General features: G+C 49.6%; 1 protein-coding gene across 2 annotated transcripts in view; it reads right to left on the minus strand.

Moving 5' to 3' along the window:
* The window catches only part of HP1BP3 (heterochromatin protein 1 binding protein 3), a 784,108-nt gene that overhangs the window by 568,754 nt on the left and 194,243 nt on the right, over positions 1–21,111 (minus strand). For both annotated transcript variants that reach the window (XM_085608963.1, XM_085608964.1), the window contains one exon: positions 9,959–10,118. In XM_085608963.1, the coding sequence (XP_085465089.1) occupies positions 9,959–10,118 (160 nt within the window). The remainder of the gene's footprint in view (positions 1–9,958; positions 10,119–21,111) is intronic.

The raw sequence follows: 21,111 nt of genomic DNA on the forward strand, positions 1-21,111 counted from the left end.
GTGCCTTTGGAGCCTTGTGCGTGTCGGGGCCCGACGTGGATCGGAGGGCTGCCCATTCCCTGATGCGTTGCAACGACGCCGCGACTTGTTGCACTGAGAACGCGGAAGGCTCTTTGGAACCGGTCGGCACCTTGGAGGTAGGCGTCGACTGCTTTGGAGCCATGGGGTCATCGATCCGAAGAGAGGTATCGACGGTCGTTGGAGTCGACGACTTGGCGTGTGCCGCTGTCTTCGACGTCGACGCAGATGGGTCAGCCATTTTGACTTTGGTGGTCGGGGCCGACTGTTTCGGTGCCAGGGGCCGAGGCGCTTTGGGGGGACCGAGGGCCTTTTTCTTCGGGTCGGCACCGATATCCGCTGCAGTGAGTTCGGCGCCGAAATCCCTTTTACTGCGTTCGGGGCAGACGGCCTTTGCTGGCGTCGAAGGCGTGGAGGGCTTCGAGGCCTTCGAGCCGATTACAGTCAGTTTCACTTTTGGTTTCGGTGGAACTGGTGCGACGATTGGTTTCGTAGAAGGGAACCCAGTCGTTTTCGTTAACAATGGCTCGTGCGGGATGTTCGAGGCCGGGCCGGAAGGCGGGGCCGAAGAACTTTGAGACTGATCTCGGGTAAGGCCCGGAGGCGATCCCTTGACCTGAGCCTTATGATGACGCACTTTGTCGGCCTCCGTATCGACGGGTGGGCCTGGCTCCTCGCTAGAGCTATCTTCTTCGGCCCCAAAGGCCTCATCGAAGTCTCCTACCTCGTCGAGGACTACTTCCCTTTGAAAAAGCACCTCATCGTCGTCTTCCGATCGAGAATCGTGTTAGGAAGCGGGGCTGGAGTCTACTTCTTCCACGCTCTCGGCGTCCTAGTCTTCGGTGCTGAAGATGTTGGCCGGGGCAGGCACAGATTGCTGCGCTTCTAATCTCGCCGCCCGTCGATTCCGGAGAGTCTTCTTCGATCGGAATCGGGCACAGGCCATACATTTCGACTCATCGTGATCCGGTGAGAGACATTTGTTGCATACCGGGTGGACGTCGATGTGTGGGTATTTTGCGTGGCATAAAGGACACCGTTTGAATGGATGTAAGTTCGATGTTCGGACCAAAGGGATCCGAAAGGCTGGAAGAAGGTTCTAAAGTAGTAAAGAAACTAGTCGAGACCGAACGGGAACAGTACCGACGAAAACTAAAGGCCTTTTGGCCTTAAACTGAATTTTCCTAACTTGAGCTAAGATAAGCACATCCGAACCCAATGGCGGAAAAAAACAATCTAAGGATGGAGAGGATGCCCATGCGCACTGTGGTCCAGGGGAGGAGTCACCTATCTCGTGATACTTCGAAGACTCTTCCAGGACAACAACGTGCAAACATCCGGACCCAACACTAGGCGGCGATCTATGCACAGATATGAATTCAGCAGCCCACATGCCTCGAACCATGAAACTTCCATTGAACTCAATACATTATTGTGTTTAAAATAGTGTTGCCTATTGCAACCACTTGTAACTGTTTACAAAAGTCAATTACATATTGCAAAAGTATTTATATAAAGCATCTCATTCTGAGAAGGAATATGCTACTTACCAGTATGCATCTGTTCTTGGCATGTAGAGCTGCAGATCTATACACTGTGCATAGCTCACCATCTGGTGTTGGGCCTGGATGTTTGCAGTTTGTTTTTCCTCTTGGAAAGTCTTTGGAAGTCACGAGGTTGGTGACTCCTCTTTTGGTTCGTATTGCGCATGGGCTTCGGCTCCATCCTCAGATTGTTTTTCGCCAGCAGGGAAAGATGGAGCGTAGTGATAACAGTAAAGAAACCCATGTGTGTTGTATCTAAATAAGATAGACTGGAACGGATACAGGTAGCCGGGGAGGCGGGTGGGCGTGTATAGATCTGCAGCTCTACATGCCAAGAACAGATGCATACTGGTAAGTAGCATATACCGTTCGAGGCATATGAGCTGCAGATTAGACACTGTGCATAGATTACATAGCAGTACCAAACCCTAGCGGCGACCACCGGCATCCGTTGCAGTTGTTTGGAACAGTGTTTTTAGTACAGCCTGGCCCACACTAGCTTGTTGCTTGGTTTGCACATCTACACAGTAATGTTTTGTGAAAGTGTGCGGTGTTGACCATGTCGCTGCTTTGCAGATGTCATCTAGTGGTATGTTTCATAGGAAAGCCATAGAAGCCCCTACCTTCCTTGTAGAGTGGGATTTAGGGGGAACAGATAGCGTTCGTTTTGCGGTAGCAAATCTGTATGCATTTTACAATCCACCTAGCTATCCCTGATTTAGAAAAAGGGTTGCCTTTATGTGGTGGAGAGAAGGACACAAATAGCTGTTTGGTTTTCCTGAAAGGTTGTGTCCTTTGGATGTAGTAAAGTAACGCCCTTTTTACATCCAGTGTGTGTAAAGCCCTTTCCGCAACGGTTTGAGGTTGTGAGAAAAAGACTGGTAATTCTACCGACTGGTTTAGATGGAATGGAGAAATGACTTTGGGTAGAAATTTTGGGTTGGTGCGGAGTACAACCTTGTTCTGATGCATTTGAAGAAAAGGTTCTTGTATAGTGAGTGCTTGTATTTCACTAACCCTTCTGAGGTAAGTGATGGCCACTAGAAAATCTGTTTTCCATGTGAGAAATTGGAGCTCACATGTATGTTAAGGTTTGAAAGGGGGTCCCATTAACCGTGTGAGAACTATATTTAAGTTCCACACAGGTGAGGGTGGTACTCTGGGTGGAATTACTCTTTTGAGGCCTTCCATAAAGGCTATAATGGCAGGCACCCTGAAAAGTGACAGGTGCTGCCTGTTCTGTAAGTAAGCAGCAATCGCTGCGAGGTGTAACTGAATGGATGTATATGCTAGGTTACACCTTTGGAGATGGAGCAAGTAACATACAATATGCTGTATGGACACATTTAAAGGATTGATTGTGTTGTTGTGGGAGTAAACAACAAATCTTTTCCACTTTGCAGCATAGCATGCCCTGGTAGTAGGGCGTCTAGCTTCCCTGATAATACTCATGCAATCAGGGGGAAGATTAAGGTATCCGAATTCTAGGACCTCAGGAGCCAGATCGCAAGGTTGAGCTGAGCTGGGTCCGGGTGCCTGATCTCTCCATGGTTCTGGGTTAGGAGGCATGGTGAGAGGTGTAGCATTTGGTGTGGTACTACCGAGAGTTCCAGTAGTGTGGTGTACCACGGTTGTCTGGCCCATGTTGGAGCTACTAGGATCAGTGTTATGGAATGCTGTTGTAGCTTTCGCACCACTAATGGAATTAGTGGGAGAGGTGGAAAAGCGTATGCAAATTTGTTTGACCAGTTCATCCATATCGCATTGCCTTTGGACAATGGGTGTGGATATCTGGCGGCGAAGCTTGGGCATTTTTTGTTTTCGTGGGTGGCGAATAGGTCTATGTGTAGATGCCCCCACTTCTGAAAGAACGGGTGAAGAACCTGTGGGTGAAGTTCCCACTCGTGGATCTGCTACGTCTGTCTGCTGAGCAGATCTGCCACGGTGTTTTGGACTCCTGGGACATGTTGGGCCAGGAGAAAGATCTTTTGTGGAATTGCCCATCTCCATATGCTCTGTGCTAATTGAGAGAGCTGTGGAGAGTGTGTGCCCCCCTGTTTTTTAATGTAGTGCATGGCAGTCATGTTGTCTGTGCGAATGAGGACTGCCTTGCCTGAAATCTGCGTCGAAGGATTTTAGGGCGAGGAAGATTGCCAGTAACTCCATATGGTTGATGTGGAGTAACTTCTGTTGCGGCGTCCATGTGCCCTGTGCTGTGAGATGTAACAGATGAGCTCCCCAGCCGGGGAGCGATGCGTCTGTTAGTATTATTTGTGGAACCGGGTCCAGGAACTGTCGACCTCTGGAAAGGTTTGTGGTGTTCCACCACTGTAGAGAGCGATGGGTGCGACCGTCTACCAACACCAGATCTGTCAGTTGCCCCTGGGCCTGGTTCCACTGGCGCGCTAAGTACTCTTGGAGTGGACGCATCTGGAGTCTTGCATGGGGCACTATAAATATGCAAGAGGCCATCATCCCTATCAGTTGCATAAACACTCTTGCTGGGAGAGAGTGTTGACATAAGAATTTTTGACGCAGAGCCTGTATTTTTGCAATCCTGGCAGGATTGGGATAGGCTATGGCTTTCGAGGTGTCTATGGTGGCACCCAGGTATTGTTTTGTGTGTGAAGGTACCAGGTGGGATTTTTGATGGTTCACCGTGAAACCTAGCTGGTGAAGTAGTTGGACTGTAGCGGCGGTATGTTGCACACATTGTTCGTAGGACTTGGCTTTTATTAAGCCAGTCGTCCAGATACGGGAAGACGTGAATGTGCTGTCTTCTGAGGTGTGCCCCCACTACTGCTAGGCACTTGGTGAATACCCTTGGTGCTGTTGTTACCCCGAACGGAAGCACCTTGAACTGGTAGTGTTGCCCGTCCACCACAAATCTGAGGTACTTTCTGTGAGACTGGTGTACTGGGATGTGAAAGTATGCGTCTTTCAAGTCCAGAGTGGTGAGAAAATGGTTCTGGGAGAGGAGTGGAAGAACCTGTTGAAGGGTTACCATGTGAAAATGGTCTGAATGTATGTAAGTGTTTAGAGGTCTGAGATCTAGGATAGGTCGTAGAGTCTCGTCTCTGTCTTTGGAATCAGAAAGTACAGGGAGTAGACCCCTAAATTTTGTTGATTTATGGGGACCTGTTCTATGGCTCCTTTTTCCAGGAGGGAGATCACCTCCTGTTTTAGGAGCGCAGTGTGTTCTTGAGACATAGGGTGGTGCCTGGGTGGAATGTTTGGGGGGGTAGATGTTAATTCTAGGCAATACCCTGACTGAATAATTTGTGTCACCCATCTGTCTGAGGTGATGGTCTCCAAGATGTGAAGGAAATGTTGTAGTCTGCCCCCGACCGGAGTGGAATGGTCTGGAGGGAGCGGGGAAAGTCATTGGGCAGGAGGTGTGGCAGAGCGGGCGGTATTTGTCTTGCCTCTGCCCTTATTATTATTGCTTCTGTATCCACCTCTTTGATAACCCTTTGTGAAGGTAGATTGAGGAGGGGATTTGTAGGACGTGGATGCACTATCCGAGGAGTAGCCTCTGCCCGTGCCCCGAAAGAAAGAGCGGTGAAAAGAGCGCCTGGGAGTATGTGACAGCAGGGCTCCCATGGATTTCGCCGTGTCAGTATCTTTCTTCATCTTTAAGGGATTCATCAACTTTGGGGCCAAATAGATGATCTTGGTCGAATGGGTGGTTTAATATAGAGGCTTGTACCTCAGGTTTAAAACCTGAAACTCTGAGCCAGGCATGGCGACGGAGAAGGACACTAGTGTTTATGGCCCTGGAGGCTGTATCTGCTACATCTAGGGCACAGCGTATCGAGGTATTAGTTATTTTTTTTCCCTCTTGAATCAACTCATTAGCCCTAGTCTTGTACTTTTCAGGGAGATGGTGCATGATGGTCTCTAGCTCATCATAATGCGCCCTGTCGTATCGGGCCAACAGCGCTTGCGTATTGGCGATAAGCCATATATTGGCGGCTTGTGACGCAGTGCGCTTCCCTGACGCGTCTAGGAGCTTGGACTCTTTGTCAGGTGGTGGTGCTTCGCCTGACGCCTGAGAATTAGAGCGCTTCCTAGCTGTAGATACCACTAGGGAATCTAATGGTGCAGGGCCTTTAATGTATGATGGGTCTGTGGGGGCGGCTTTGTATTTCTTCTCTATACGAGGGTTTAGGACCCTGGCCCTGACTGGGTCTTTAAAAACCTCAGGTGCATGTTTAATTACGCCCTTTAACATAAGTAGAATGGCAGTAGACCTATGTGCATCGTCGAAGGTGTCTAGGAGAAAATCTTCCTCCACTGGGTCAGTATGTAACTCCACCCCGTGGTGGTGTGCCGCCCTTTGTAACAAGTGGTGAAAGCCTAAGGAATCTTCCGGTGGGGATGGCCTAGATGGGTAAAGGTCATCCTGTGGGACATCTGGGATGTCCGGACTGTTATAGTCGGCCCATGGGTCTGGAGATCCAGTAGGGGTGGGGTCTTGTGGCACATCTGCTGGATCATAATAAGTGTCTCCCAAATCGTCTGGGACAGGAGACAAGGTGGGGGAACGATGAGGTGGAGGGGGTGGAGGTGGGGAAAGTGGAGGAGGTGGGGAAGGCACCCTGAAAGGAGAGGTAGATATGTCTTTCCTTTTTGGAGGTGGAGGTGGAGCTGGTTTATCCAAGTGTCTCTTTTTTTAAGACAATCTCAAGTGTCCAGTCTTTGGATCCTTGGTGAGTGTTTTTTGCAGAGGATCCGGTGTGAAAAGTTCCTGCGACACTGGTTGTTCGGTCGGCGCCGAAGTTTTCGGGGCCGACGGCTTTTTAGGCTTATCTAAGCCGTGCTTCTTTGGAACCTCCGATTTTTTGCTCGGTGCCGAAGAAGGCTTCGGCACGGGAGTGTGGGTGCCGAGGGCCTTGTGATGTTTGGTCGGCGCCGGAAGAGCAGGCTTTGACACCGAAGGCTTTGGTGCCAGGTTCAGTGTGGAGGTGGAGGCCGATTTTTTCTTCGGTGCCGAAGGGTGTTTTTCGGCACCGGTGGTCGGCTGGCTCGAGCCCGAGCTGCCGGAAGGCTTAATAGGCTTCTTTACCGGGCCCGAAGGTGGGGTGTGAGAAGCAGTGTCCTTGGTCTTGCCTAGGCCCAGAGGCGAAGGTGTGACCGGAGCCTTTTTCGGTATCGGCGTGGGAGGGGGTATTGTACTCACGACCTGCTGCGCCGGGGTGATGTCCTCCACATCTGAGTCGTCGGCCTCGGAAGCGCTGACGAGGTCGTCATCCTCCTGTTCGATGTTTTGTTGTCCCGGAGCTTCGACGTCGTCCCCGAAGATGTCGACTGGAGCGAAGGTCGAGGAGTGCGCCATGTTGTGCCTAGCCCGTCGATCTCGAATAGTCTTTTTAGAGCGAAAAGACTTGCAGGCGGGACAGTCTCGGGCCTCGTGTTCTGGGGAGAGGCAGAGGTTACACACCTCATTACGATCGGTGTGGGGAAACTTGGACCCACATCGAGGGCACTTCTTGAAGGGAGTTCTTTCCATCAGCCGAGACCGGTGCCGGAAAAGGCCCGAAGGCCGCCGTCGACGACCGGAATCGAAGAAGTGCCGAAGAGAAGGTAATTAAGATGATTTATTATCTGAATGAGCTCGATGAGCGAGGATTTTGCGTCAATCGTTGAACTGGAAAAGTTCGGAACCGGAGCGCGAAGTATTACATCCGAGCCCGATGGCGGAAAAAAACAATGTGAGGATGGAGCCGAAGCCCATGCGCAATACGAACCAAAGGAGGAGTCACCAACCTCGTGACTTCAAAGACTTTCCAAGAGGAAAAGCAAACTGCAAACATCCGGGCCCAACACCAGATGGCGATCTATGCACAGTGTATAATCTGCAGCTCATATGCCTCGAACAGTATATTTTAATTCCAATTGTTGGTTCTAAAATAAAACAAGCATATATTTTTTATATATAAACCATTGGCCTAGAGTTCAGTTATTGAGTGTGTGAGACCATTTGCTGACTGAGTGTGTACAACAAATACTTTACACTGTCCTCTGATACTGCCTTACTGCTCGACCAAGCTACCACTTTGGAGAGTAAGGTTATATCTAACTTTAGCCTCTGTCAAACCCTTGGGGACTGTGGACTCTGTACACCCTGTACCTATTTGGGAACAGTATATACAGAGCCACTTTCTCAAAAGGGGTACAGGGTTCATGCACCTGTACCTTTACCACTGGTATAGTGCACCCAGCTAGAGGGGTAACTAATATATGCCAGTGCAGTGGGTTGTCGACTCTTTACTTTGTTCTACACCAAGACAGCCAGTCTGCAAAGGCAGTGTGTGAGTGAAAAGGTGCAGGGCCTCCAAGGGTGGCACAATAAGTGCTGCAGCCTTTAGGGGCTTTCTTTGGTCACACTGACCTGGGTACCTGTGGTATCATTTACCAGGGGCTGACCGTAGCCAGGGATGCCAATTGGGTTTAGGCTTCAATGCAATTTTAGGGAAGGAACATAGGCCCTGGGTACCTGATTAGCAGGAGCACAACTCAAAGCACATCAGCAACTCAGCAAAATGTGGGTGCAACCATGCAGAAAGAGGGCACTTTCTCACACGCATTCGTTACAACGACCACGTTATAACTACGCATACCATTACCCCGCAATTCGTAACAATGACTTGGTCTCGGGGGGTGCTGGATGTTGGAATAGTATAATTTACTATTCCAACTCCAGTTTGTGCAACAGTAGGGAAGGTGTTGAATTTGAAATCCAACACCTTCTGCACCCTCCGCAGGTCGTTGTTCCGACTTGTGTAGTAATGGTATGCGTTGTTACAATGCAGTCGTTGTAACGACTGCGTTGTAATTCCGTGCAGGAAAAAGGATTCGTGGCAAACAATGTTTACCAATTAAGTACATTAATTCCATGCATCATTTGGTTTCTTTTTCTTCAGTTCAGAGACAACAGACAGGATTTTGGGTTGCTACACTGTTGCTGTAGACTGTATTTGTACTGGTTCCCTGTTCTTATTACTAGTAAAGGTGCAAATCCCCTCTTCGATCGTCTCTTGGAAACTTTGCTTCTATTCTTCATGCTGATGTCAACCAGATGTAAAAGGTGTCTTGCAGCTAAGTGTATATGGATGCACTGACATAGCACAATCAAGCTGGGAAAAAATTGAACGCTACCCAGGAGGGTGAAATTCCAACAGAGTTCAATAACATTTCAATTGAGAAAAGGGTGTGCACCTAACCTGTGAGTTGATATTATGTTTATGGGCTTATGGAGAGCAATCGCTTGCCATAAGGTAAACGTGAGAAAAGTGATTAAATATTCTTTGTAAAAGACAGAAAATACATGATTAGATCTGAATTTAAGAATAAAACGATACATTTCTATTAAAAGGGCAATACTCAAAATGCACTGAGAAATGCTTTCGTTTATCGCATTTAAAGGAAAGGGATGAAACAGAATAGTAGAGAAAATGATGCTTAAGATTAAACTGTATGATCGAACATTCAAATTAACAATAATGCTTACAACTCAAAGAGCGCATGGAAGCACAAAATTGTATGCATTATTTTGTTGAGAAGTGGCTCTACTATGCTAATAAAAATAATGTGCTACATTTATGGCTAGTGCCAGGGGTAATACATGTTTTACACTGTCTGAATCTGCTCTTGGTCTGTCAGCGGAAAGTGGTTGAGCAAGATCACTATTTCCCAGAGGCAATAAATAGCTCTATTTCAGGATTTGATGGTGGACAGAATTAAATTTCTTTAACTTTGAATGTGCGTGACAGTTTATACCTCATTTGGAACTCAAAGTTCCATCTGGGTTTGCTGTTAGTCTTGAAGCTGAATGTCTGCCTAATGACAAACTTTGGTGAGGAGTAGAGGTTCATTACAAGTTTGACCATACAAATGAAGTCGAAACTGATTTTGAGAAGACTTTTCTGCTTTCAGTGTGAATATCAGTGGCTATATCTTGAAGGATCTACACAAGCAAATTTCACAGTAATGAAATTGTGTGCTAGAAGTGAACCTTTGATAAGAGAGTTCAGGGTTGCTCTCTGTTTGAAAGGAACATAAAACTGAGCTTGGTTCCTGGAAAAGAGGATTTTGAAAGCTGTATAACTGGAAGCTGAAGTTTTGGCAATTAATAAAAACAGCTTGATTAGAATAGATCTTACTTTTATAATGCATAATTTCAATGCCACATGAAACAGGAAATTTAAAGTAAAAAACTTTTATAACCGGGTTCAATATTAGAACATACCAAATTATCAATTCTTAAATACTTGCAGGAATAAAATATCACAAGTGAAACAGTCTAATTGTAACCCAGTACAGTCTTTCAAATGAAGCATGCAGGCAACCACAGAAGCAGAAGTGACTACGTATTGAAAAACACTTCCTCTTACTTTTATGGCATCGATGAGAATGGCATCCATTTTGGGACGAGAAGACGAAGCTAGGTGTGTCACCTTTCGTGCACGAGCTAACTGGTTAGCACTTAATGTAGCCCAAACAGGTATAGTTTTCTTCACTTTTTTCTCTTTCTCTTTAGAAGTATCCTTCTCACTGAAGGATGAAAAAAACATTATAAGATGTCTTGTTATTACATTTCCGGTGATTGGATTAGTTTGCACCGTACAGTAAAGCAATAATCATGGCAGAACGCATATTATATACATGTGTCAAATGTAGTATATAAAGTGAGGAGGAAAAACTAAATAAGAGTGTCAAGCCAGTCCAATTAACAATAATGTTATCAAAACCAACTAATATCAACATCTAAAAATATTCTCCGCAGAATGAAATAAATATACTTAATCTGTAACAACAGTTCTACTGCCTTGGAAGCGTTCATAGATTCACATTTTTGAATCATCCCCAGTTGTCTAGGTTAAATAAAGTAGCGCATAACAGAAAGTAGCCATAGATACTTAAACAGTGTTGGATTTAATAGTACATCTGCTTCATTGTAAATTATCAAAACTCCAGACAATGAACTAAAACGTTATTTACTCTATTCCCCTAGAGCAGCGGTTCTTAATGCCTACTCAGGGAGTCCGCAACAAACTGAAAGCTGACAACTTATCTTGATTCATGGCAGCTGCACGAGTATTGCAATTGAGCCGATAAAAAAACATGCATTTGGAGAAAAAAAATAAAAGTAATATGCTAGAATATTGCTCTAATAAAACTACATATACAATGTTCCTATTAAAAGTTCGATATTTGCATGTTTGTTAGTAAAATAAATACAACATTTAATGATGTGTTATCTTTTGATGTATACTTGTTTCCATAATTTTGCGTATTGGCTTGAAGTTGAAATCGTGGAAATTGCTTGGGTGAGAAGTGGCTGGCTTTCAATGGTAATCCGTGGGGGTACACAGAAGTCAAAGGGTTAAGAACCACTGCAATAGATGCCACCATAGCTCAGATTTTGAAGTATGTGAGCAAGCAGGCATACACAGCCATTTAGTGAGCCTCAACTTGGGAGGAGGGCTTGACCTTCGTGAATCACTGAAAGATAATGGAGAAGAAAAGGTTACTTACTTGTATCCCTGGTGACTCTGCATCATAGCAGTCGTCACTGAAATAATAAAAGCTTGAATAATTCTGCGCCGCATTGACCCCAGAGCAATATAGGCACTAGCGTCCTCAAATTATGAGAGCAGTAGGGAAAAGCCTAGCACCTAACTACCAGGAGCTTTGTTCGACTTTATTGCTTTCACGGATTCTACTCTCTGCTTTGAAAAGGGCCAATGTCATTCCCTTGTTGAAAATACCCAACACTGACCCAAAAGCACTCCCATTTTAGACCAATCACCTTGCTCCTGAGGATTACCAAGATTTTGAAAAAATCATTAACGCCCAGCAGACATCTTTCCTGGAAACATCTAAACTCCTACACCTGTATCAGACCGGTTTTAGGCCCTTACACAGTATTGAGACAGCACTTGGAGATCACGGACACCGTCAAATTCACATTGAATGCAGTCCAGAATGCTGCAGTAATCTTGTTAGACCTCTCTGCAGCATTCAACACGATCTCTCATGAGATTCTGTTACACTGCCTTGCAGATATCTGGGTAGAGGGAAAAGCATTGGCCTGGCTAGGTTCTGTTTTAGAACACAAGCAACAAGCTGTTTGGCTCAAGCCTTTCTTCTCTGAAGCCAAACGTATTAAGTATGGGGTGCCTCAGGGCTCAGCCCTGTCCCCTACATTTTCAAACATATACTTGACCCCTCCCACTGGCTTATCTCATTGAATCCTTTGACATCCAGGTGTTCTCTTACACAGACGATAGTCAACTGCTGCTGACCTATAATAATATTGAACTTGAGGGTAAGACTAAATTTGCAGCATGCATGACAGCAATTATGGGCTGGCTAAAAACCAACTCCCTACAATGCAACCCTCAAAAAACGGAGATCCAGCTATTTGGTGCTTATCCTCTCCCCGGATATTCAGAGGCATGATCAGCCAGCTGTACCATCCTGTTCCCTCCCCTACTGAATTGGCCAGGAACCTAGGATGCCAACTGCTACACGCTTATCCCTCCAATTGCAGATCGCAGCTGTGGTCAAGTACGCGTGCTGGATCCTTAAAACGTGGAGGTATTTCCTAAAATCTCTGCCATAGGAAACCCAGAAAACAGTAGTACAGGGACTAATACTGCAAAGGTTGGACTATACCAATGTCCTATACATTGGACTCCCCGACTACCTTATTCAAAGGCCGCAAAAGATTTAGATTCTGGTAGTCCGCATACAATTTATCCTTCCAAAGTCTGCCCCAATCACTCAGACCTGCAACCAGTTACACTGGCTTCCAGTGAAGAAAAGGGTAATCTTTAAAACCCTGACCATAGCAACTCAGCTTTTTGCAATCCTATGGAGAAAAATAGGGTTATTTTTTTCCAGGTAAGTAAACAGTCTTGGGGGTTGACTTTTTGGGGGTTAGAACCAGGGATCCCCCAGGGTCAAGGATGCACTCAAAGAGCACCCTCAGCTGCACTAGGGCACCCAGGTGCAGAGTGCTGAGGCCCAATGTCATCCAATGGGGGAAAAGGAGCCTCCGGTTGGTGGAAGCCCATGGTCACGCCACTTAAATGTGGGAGCAAGGCTCCTAGGGGATCCAAAATAGCGCACAAAGGGCACCCACAGCGGCAATGCAGGCTCGGGCACAAAGATCTTCTGGAGGCAGCCACGGGTTGGAGAGGTAAGTTGGGATGTCAAGGGATGCCGGAACATAGTGGGTTGGGCCACCCAAGACCATGGGGCTTCAGGTGCAGGGGGGTCTTTTGGTGTTGGGTTTTCCTTATCGGCTTCGGTCGCTGTCGGGGGGGATCCTCCAGATAGGGGCTGCAGGCATCATCAGGGGACAACCTCGTGGTGTTGGGCCACTCGAACTCAAGCCGTGGGTGTCGGGTGCAGACTCGCTAATTTGTCTGGAGCCAGAGTGTTGGTGAGCAAATCTGATGCTCACGTGAGACAAAGTATTTTTAGTGAATGCAGGGCAGGTACTCCGGATTCTAGGGGCTGCTGTTTGCAGGACGTACCAGGATTATGCTGGAGCTGGGCAAGGTTGGGACTGACAGGTAGAGCTGAGTCCAAGTCAGTTGGTGTCCTCCTTTTCTTCCTTCAACACGGCTCTTCGGTCCTTCTTTCTTGTGGTCTGAGGAGGCCAGGTTCAGGGTTGCCCATAAATACTCAATTTAGGGGTATTTCCGGTAGGTACAGGTTGGGACCAGATTTAACCTGTCTAAACACTTATAAGGTCCCAAAGGCGAGACCTTTTGGCTATGCCAATGCTTGTTACATATGTTTTATTATTACTTTTTGCGGGTGAAAAATGTGGGGGAAAAATATATAAAGGAATATGCTACTTACCAGTATGCATCTGTTCTTGGCATGTAGAGCTGCAGATCTATACACTGTGCATAGATCGCCATCTGGTGTTGGGCCCGGATGTTTGCAGTTTGTTTTTCTTCTTGGACAGTGTTTGGAAGTCACAAGTTGGGTACGTACTGCGCATGGGCTTCGGCTCCATCCTCAGATTGTTTTTCGCCAGCAGGGAAAAGATGGAGCGTAGTGATAATAGTAAAGAAACCCATGTGTGTTGTATCTAAATAAGATAGACTGGAACGGATACAGGTAGCCGGGTGGGCGTGTAAAGATCTGCAGCTCTACATGCCAAGAACAGATGCATACTGGTAAGTAGCATATTCCGTTCGAGGCATATGAGCTGCAGATTATACACTGTGCATAGATTATATAGCAGTACCCAACCCTAGCGGCGACCACCGGTATCCGTTGCATTGGTTTGAAACAGTGTCTTTAATACAGCCTGGCCCACACTAGCTTGTTGTTTGGTGTGCACATCTGCACAGTAATGTTTTGTGAAGGTGTGCGGTGTTGACCATGTGGCTGCTTTGCAGATGTCCTCTAAGGGTATGTTCCTTAGAAACGCCATAGAAGCCCCTATCTTTCTTGTAGAGTGGGCTTTAGGTGGAACAGATAATGTTCTTTTTGCTTTGTGATAGCAAATTTGTATGCATTTTACAATCCACCTAGCTAGCCCTGATTTTGAGATGGGGTTGCCTTTATGTGGTGGAGAGAACGAGACAAACAGCTGTTTACTCTTTTTAAAAGATTGCGTTCTTTGTATATAGTAAAGTAAAGCAAAGCCCTTTTAACATCAAGTGTATGTAGAGCCCTTTCTGCAACAGATTGAGGTTGCGAGAAAAAAAACAGTAATTCCACCGATTGATTGAGATGGAAGGGGGAAATGACCTTGGGCAGAAATTTTGGATTTGTGTGAAGTATCACCTTATTGTGATGTATCTGTAGAAAAGGTTCTTGTGTAGTGAACGCTTGTATTTCACTAACCCTTCTAAGGGAAGTGATAGCTATGAGGAAAGCTGTTTTCCAAGTAAGGAACTGTAGCTCACATTTATGCATTGGTTCGAAAGGCGGTCCCATCAGCCTTGTAAGAACTACGTTTAGATTCCACACAGGTGAGGGTGGTGCTCTGGGTGGAATTACTCTTTTAAGGCCTTCCATGAAAGCTTTAATAGCAGGCACTCTGAAAAGTGATAAATGCTGTCTGTTTTGCAGGTAAGCAGCAATTGCTGCAAGGTGTAAACGGATGGATGTGTATGCCAGGTTACACCTTTGTAGATGGAGCAGGTAACATATGATGTGCTGTATGGATACATCTAAAGGGTTGATTGTATTGTTACGGCAGTAATTAACAAATCTTTTCCACTTTGCGGCATAGCATGCTCGAGTGGTAGGACGTCTGGCTTCCCTGATAATGTTCATGCAATCAGGGGGAAGGTTAAGGTATCCAAATTCTAAGATTTCAGGAGCCAGATCGCAAGGTTGAGCTGAGCTGGGTCCGGGTGCCTGATCTCTCCATGGTTCTGGGTTAGGAGGCATGGGGACAGGTGTAATTTTTGGTGTGGTACCACTGAGAGCTGTAGTAGTGTGGTGTACCACGGCTGCCTGGCCCATGTTGGAGCTACCAGAATTAGTGTGAGGGAGTGCTGTTGTAGCTTCCTTACCACTAATGGAATTAGCGGGAGAGGCGGAAAGGCGTATGCAAATTTGCCTGACCAGTTCATCCATATCGCATTGCCTTTGGACAATGGGTGTGGGTATCTGGTGGCGAAGCTTGGGCATTTTTTGTTTTCGTGGGTGGCGAAGAGGTCTGAGGATGCCCCCACTTGTGAAAGAATGGGTGAAGAACATGTGGATGCAGTTCCCATTCGTGCATTTGCTGCGTTTGTCTGCTGAGCAGATCTGCCATGGTGTTTTGAATCCCTGGGACATGTTGTGCCAGGAGAAAGACTTTTTGCGGGATTGCCCATCTCCATATGATCTGTGCTAATCGAGAGAGCTGTGGAGAGTGTGTGTCCCCCTGTTTTTGAATGTAGTACATTGCAGTCATATTGTCTGTGCGAATGAGGACTGCTTTGGCTGAGATTTGTTTCTAAAATGACCAGCTTATCCATAGGGCATTCCCTTGGGATTGCTGATCTGGTTGCCTGGACGCGAAGCTTTGGCATTTTGCATTCTGGCGTGTTGCAAACAGGTCTATTGTGGGAGTTCCCCATTTCTGGAAAAGCTTTTGAGTTTCGTGCCCATTGAGCTCCCACTCGTGTGAAGCCGAGGTCTGCCTGCTTAGCCAGTCTGCCTCCACATTGTCCTTCTCTGGTAGGTGAATTGCCAGCATGTCTATCTTGAGAGGTATGGCCCATCTCCAAATCTCCTGTGCCAGAGTGAAAAGGGGGAAAGACTGTGTCCCGCCCTGTTTGTTGATATAAAACATGGTTGTGGTGTTGTCCGTTTGAATCAACACTCTCTGGTTGTACAGGTGCTTCTGGAATGCCTTCAGGGCTAGCAGGACAGTCTTCAATTCCAGGTAATTGATATGTCTGACCACATCTACCGGAGCCCACAGACCCCTCACTCTGAGTTTGTCCATGTGTGCTCCCCATCCCCCTTGAGATGCATCCGTGGTGATGGTCACAGTTGGGTTTGGTGGTGCCAGGCTTTTTCCTGTAGTTATGTTGTCCCTGTTCCACCAAGTTATCTCTTCCTGCACTGCGTGCGTAACAACCACTAGATATTCCCAACTTCCGCTTGCTTGTGACCATTGCTGTTGTAGCCATTCTTGGAATGGTCTCATGTGTAGTCGTACATTTGGGACCAGGTGGATACATGATGCCATCATCCCCATGATCTTGCTCACTGTTCTCACTGTCAGAACTCGCCCCTTCCGGTAGAGGCGGGTCTCCTTCGGTAGGGCTTCTGCTCTCCTGTCGCTGGGCACGACCGTTCTGTTTATGGTGTTGATCTTTGCTCCCAGGAAAATCTTCACCTGTTCTGGCTTCATTGATGACTTCCCCCAGTGTATAGAGAACCCCAGGTTCGTCAGTGTCTTTGTCACCCGTGCTGCGTGTTTCTCGCACTTCTCGTGGGTGTTTGCTTTGATCAGCCAGTCGTCTAGGTAAGGGTACACATGAATCCCCTTCCTTCGTAGGTATGCTGCGAGTGCAGACAGGCATTTCGTGAATACCCTTGGTGCTGATTTCAGGCCGAAGGCCAGGGTCGTGAATTGGTAATGATCCTGGTTGATGCTGAATCTTAAAAGACTTTTGTGCCTTCTGTTTATTGGGATGTGCAGGTAGGCATCTTTGAGATCCACGGTGGACATGAAGTCTCCGTCCCTTATTTGGGGCCGCACCTCCTGTAGTGATGTCATTTTGAACTTCTGTGTTCTGATGAATTTGTTTAGGTATCACAGGTCCAGGATGGGTCTGAGATTTCCGTCTACTTTCGGTACCACTAAGTAGTTCGAGTAGACCCCTTTGTTCCTTTCCTTGTAAGGCACTGGCTCGATGGCTCTCTTTTCGAGCAGCTTCAGTGTTTCCTCTCTTAGTTGAGCAAGCTCTTGACCTGAGCGTTGTCTTCTTTTTGGTTTACTGTTAGGAGGCGTTTCCTCCAAGTCCACGCAGTAACCGTGTTGCATGACGGTCAGTATCCACTTGTCTGTGGTTATACGTTGCCATTCCTGTAGGTAGAGTCCCAGTCTTCCGCCTACAGGTGTTGGATGTTCGTAGGCGATCGGGTCTCGTCCCCCCCGTTGTTTTTGCATAGCGCCTCACCCCTGGGGGTATGTTGGGGGTGAGCGTCCCCATGTGTGCCGAGTCACTTAGATGAGGGTTGGTCACCCCCTCGTCTCCTTTGGCCACGTCTGTTTCCCCTCCCGCGAAAGGACTGGCCCCGCGGCTGGTACTGCCAGTTTTGTTTTTATTTGACCTTGCTGGCTGTGGCTGTCAACCTGCTGTCCTTGCTGGAACGTCTGGTGCAACGCTCCCTGCTTGTTACCTCCTCTACCGTAGGGTCTCCTAGTTGGAGTGCCTCTTCTCATCCCCCTGAACTGTAGGGCCCCCATGGACCTCGCCGTCTCGTTCTCTTTCTTCAGCTGGGTGAGCTTTTCGTCCACTGTTGCCCCGAATAGCGTTTCCCCGTTGAAAGGAGTGTTTAGTATGTTCAATCAATCAATCAAAGCCATTTATAAAGCGCACTACTCACCCGGAGGGTCTCAAGGCGCTTGGGGGGGGGGAGGGGGGGGGTGCCCCGCTACTGCTCGAACAGCCAGGTCTTGAGATTCTTCCTGCAGGAGAGGTGGTCTTGGGTCAGGCGCAGGGAGGGAGGGAGGGAGTTCCAGGACTTGGCGGCCAGGTAGGAGAAGGACCTTCCTCCTGTTGTCGCTCTTCGGATGCGGGGGACGGCGGCGAGGGCGTGGCTGGTTGATCGGAGGTGGCGTTTGGGAGCGTAGAAGTTGAGGCGGTTGTTGAGGTAGCTCGGGCCTTGGTCGTGTAGGGCTTTGTGTGCGTGGGTGAGGAGGCGGAAGGTGATTCTCTTGTTGACGGGGAGCCAGTGTAGGTCTCTCAGATGTCCGGAGATGTGGCTGCTTCGGGGGATGTCGAGGATGAGTCTGGCTGAGGCGTTCTGTATCTGCTGGAGTCTCTTCTGGAGCTTGGCGGTGGTTCCGGTGTAGAGGGCGTTGCCGTAGTCCAGTCGGCTGGTGACAAGGGCCTGGGTGACCGTCTTCCTGGTCTCGGTGGGGATCCACCGGAAGATCTTCCGTAGCATGCGCAGGATGTTGAAACAGAACGAGGAGACGGTGTTGACTTGTCTGGTCATGGAGAGGGAGGAGTCCAGGATGAAGCCCAGGTTTCGTGCGTGGTCTGTCGGTTTGGGTGCGGTGCCCAGGGCGGGGGGCCACCAGGAGTCGTCCCAGGCGGAGGGCGAGGACTTCCGTCTTGTCTGAGTTCAGTTTCAGGCGGCTGGTCATCATCCACTCGGCTATGTCTTTCATCCCTTCGTGGAGGTTGGCTCTGGCGGCGGCGGGGTCGTTGGTCAGGGAGAGGATCAGCTGGGTGTCGTCTGCGTAGGAGATGATGTTGAGGTTGTGTTGGCGTGCGATGGCCGCAAGGGGGCTCATGTAGACGTTGAAGAGGGTGGGGCTGAGTGAGGATCCTTGGGGGACGCCGCAGATGACTTCGGTGGCCTCTGACTTGTACGGTGGTAGGCGGACTCTCTGTGTCCCTCCGTCGAGGAAGGAGATGATCCATTCCAGTGCCTTCTCCTGGATTCCGACGTTGCTGAGGCGCTGCACTAGGGTGCGGTGGCAGACAGTGTCGAATGCCGCGGAGAGGTCTAGGAGGATGAGGGCCGCTGTTTCTCCGTTGTCCAGCAGGGCTCGGATGTCATCGGTGGCAGCGATGAGGGCGGTCTCGGTGCTGTGGTTGGCTCGGAAGCCAGACTGTGAGGGGTCGAGGGATCCAGTCGTCTCGAGGAAGGCGGCCAGCTGCTTGTTGACGGTCTTCTCGATGACTTTGGCTGGAAACAGGAGGAGCGAGATGGGGCGGTAATTCTTGAGTTCGGTGGGGTCCGCTGTTGGTTTCTTTAGTAGAGCGCTGAGTTCGGCGTGCTTCCAGCTCTCAGGGAAGGTGGCGGTGTCGAAGGAGGTGTTGATGATGTCCCGCAGGTGGGGTGCGATGACAGCGTCGGCCTTGTTGAATACGTGGTGAGGGCAGGGGTCGGTCGGAGATCCGGAGTGGATAGAGTTCATCGTGCGGATGGTGTCTTCTGTGTTGATCGGGGTCCAGGCACTGAGGGTGGTGGTGGTGGGCGTTGGTGCGGTCGTGGGGGGCGTTGTTTGTGGGAAGAAGCTGTTGTGTATGTCGGCGATCTTGTTGTGGAAGTAGGAGGCGAGGGAGTTGCAGAGGTCTTGCGATGGGGTGATGTCGTTGTTTCCGGCGTTGGGGTTGGAGAGCTCTTTCACGATGTTGAAGAGTTCCTTGCAGTTGTGTGCGTTGTTGTCCAGCCGGTCCTTGAATGCAGTTTTCTTGGTGGCGTGGATTAGTTGATGGTGCTTCCGGGTGGCGAGCTTGAGGGTGGTCATGTTGTCCGGTGTTGGCTCCCTTCTCCAGGCTCTCTCGAGGGCTCGGCAGTTCTTCTTGGAGCTCTTGAGTTCGTCGGTGAACCATGGGGCCTTCTTGCTGCCGGGTCTGCTGGGCGGGGTCCTCAGTGGGGCGAGTTCGTCCGCGCAGGTGCTGATCCACTTCGTGAGGTTGTCGGCGGCCTGGCTAGGGTTCGCTGAGCTGGCTGGAGGGTGCTGGCTCAGGGAAGCGGCGAGCTGGTCGGCTGTGATCTTGTTCCAGCTTCTACGAGCATCCTGTTGCTGGTGGTGGTGGATCGTGGTTCTTCTGAAGGTGAAGTGGACGCAGCTGTGGTCCGTCCAGTGGAGTCCAGTGGCGTGGCTGAAGGCGATGTCTTTGCTGGATGAGAAGACGGCGTTGAGTGTGTGTCCGGCGAGGTGGGTGGGGGTGGACACCAGCTGCTTGAGTCCGAGGTTGGCGAGGTTGTCAAGCAGGGTGGTGGTGTTGCGGTCGTTGTTGTTCTCCAGGTGGAAGTTGATGTCCCCCAGGAGGATGTAGTCAGCGGAGGGGAGGGCGTGCGGGCTGATGAAGTCGTCGATGTCTTCGCTGAATGGTGTGCGTGGTCCCGGGGGTCGGTATATCAGGGTGACTCGGAGGGTGGTCTTGGGGTCGGTGTGGATCTGGAAGTGTAGGTGTTCGGCGGTAGTCAGGGTGTCGTCGGTGTTGGTCGTGATGCGGATGGTGTTCTTGTGGACGATGGCGATGCCTCCTCCAGTCTGGTTGTCGCGATCTCTCCGGGTGATCTTGTATCCCTCTGGGATGGCGATGTCGGGCGCTGAGGAGTCGTTCATCCAGGTTTCCGTGAGGAAGGCCACGTCTGGAGATGTGGTGTTGAGGAGGTTCCAGAGTTCGATGGCGTGTCTGTGGACGAAGCGGGTGTTGAGCAGGATGCACTTGAGGTGGTTGCTGCTGGTGTTCGGCTTGGCGGGTGCTGGTGCGGGGCAGGTCCGGATGCAGGTGAACTTGCAGGTGAGGCAGCTGAAGGGTCCGTGGGTGCGTCTCGGGGTGGCTTGGTGGCATCCCGGGGTTCGGCCGGTGTTGAGTGCGTTGAGGGTGGCGGCGTCGTACGTCTGGCGGGTGGGCTGGGGTCCTCGGGGGCCAGGGGTTCGGGCGCTGGGCGCGGGCCAGGCACGGACGGGGGCAGACGGGCTTACCTTTGGCGCACATTCGGCGCACAATCTGCCATATGAGGAGAGTGGGGGGGGGGGGGCGGAGCGAGGGAGGGGCAGCTGGGAGGGGGAGCGGGGTGGCGAATGGGGAGGGCGAGCGAGGGAAGGGGGCGGGGCCGCAGGGGGGCAGCGGCGGAGAGGTGGCGGGAAACGCGGCCGGGGCTCGGGAGCACAGGGGGCTGGGCAAAACGGCGTAAAAAAACAAAAAGGCGGCGAAGCAAGCTGGTGGCAGGGGGCACAGGAGATCCGCGGACCAAGCGGATCCGGCGGTCGGGGCACAACCGAGGGCGCAGGGCACAGCTCAGGGCAGAGGTGGCACCAGGGGACGGGCTCACTCACGGGGAGTGTGCTCGGGGGGTGACCTGTCCGGGG

This window comes from Triturus cristatus, chromosome 1_2 (genome assembly GCF_964204655.1).
Source record: "Triturus cristatus chromosome 1_2, aTriCri1.1, whole genome shotgun sequence".
In the NCBI taxonomy this organism is placed as follows: Eukaryota; Metazoa; Chordata; class Amphibia; order Caudata; family Salamandridae; genus Triturus; species Triturus cristatus.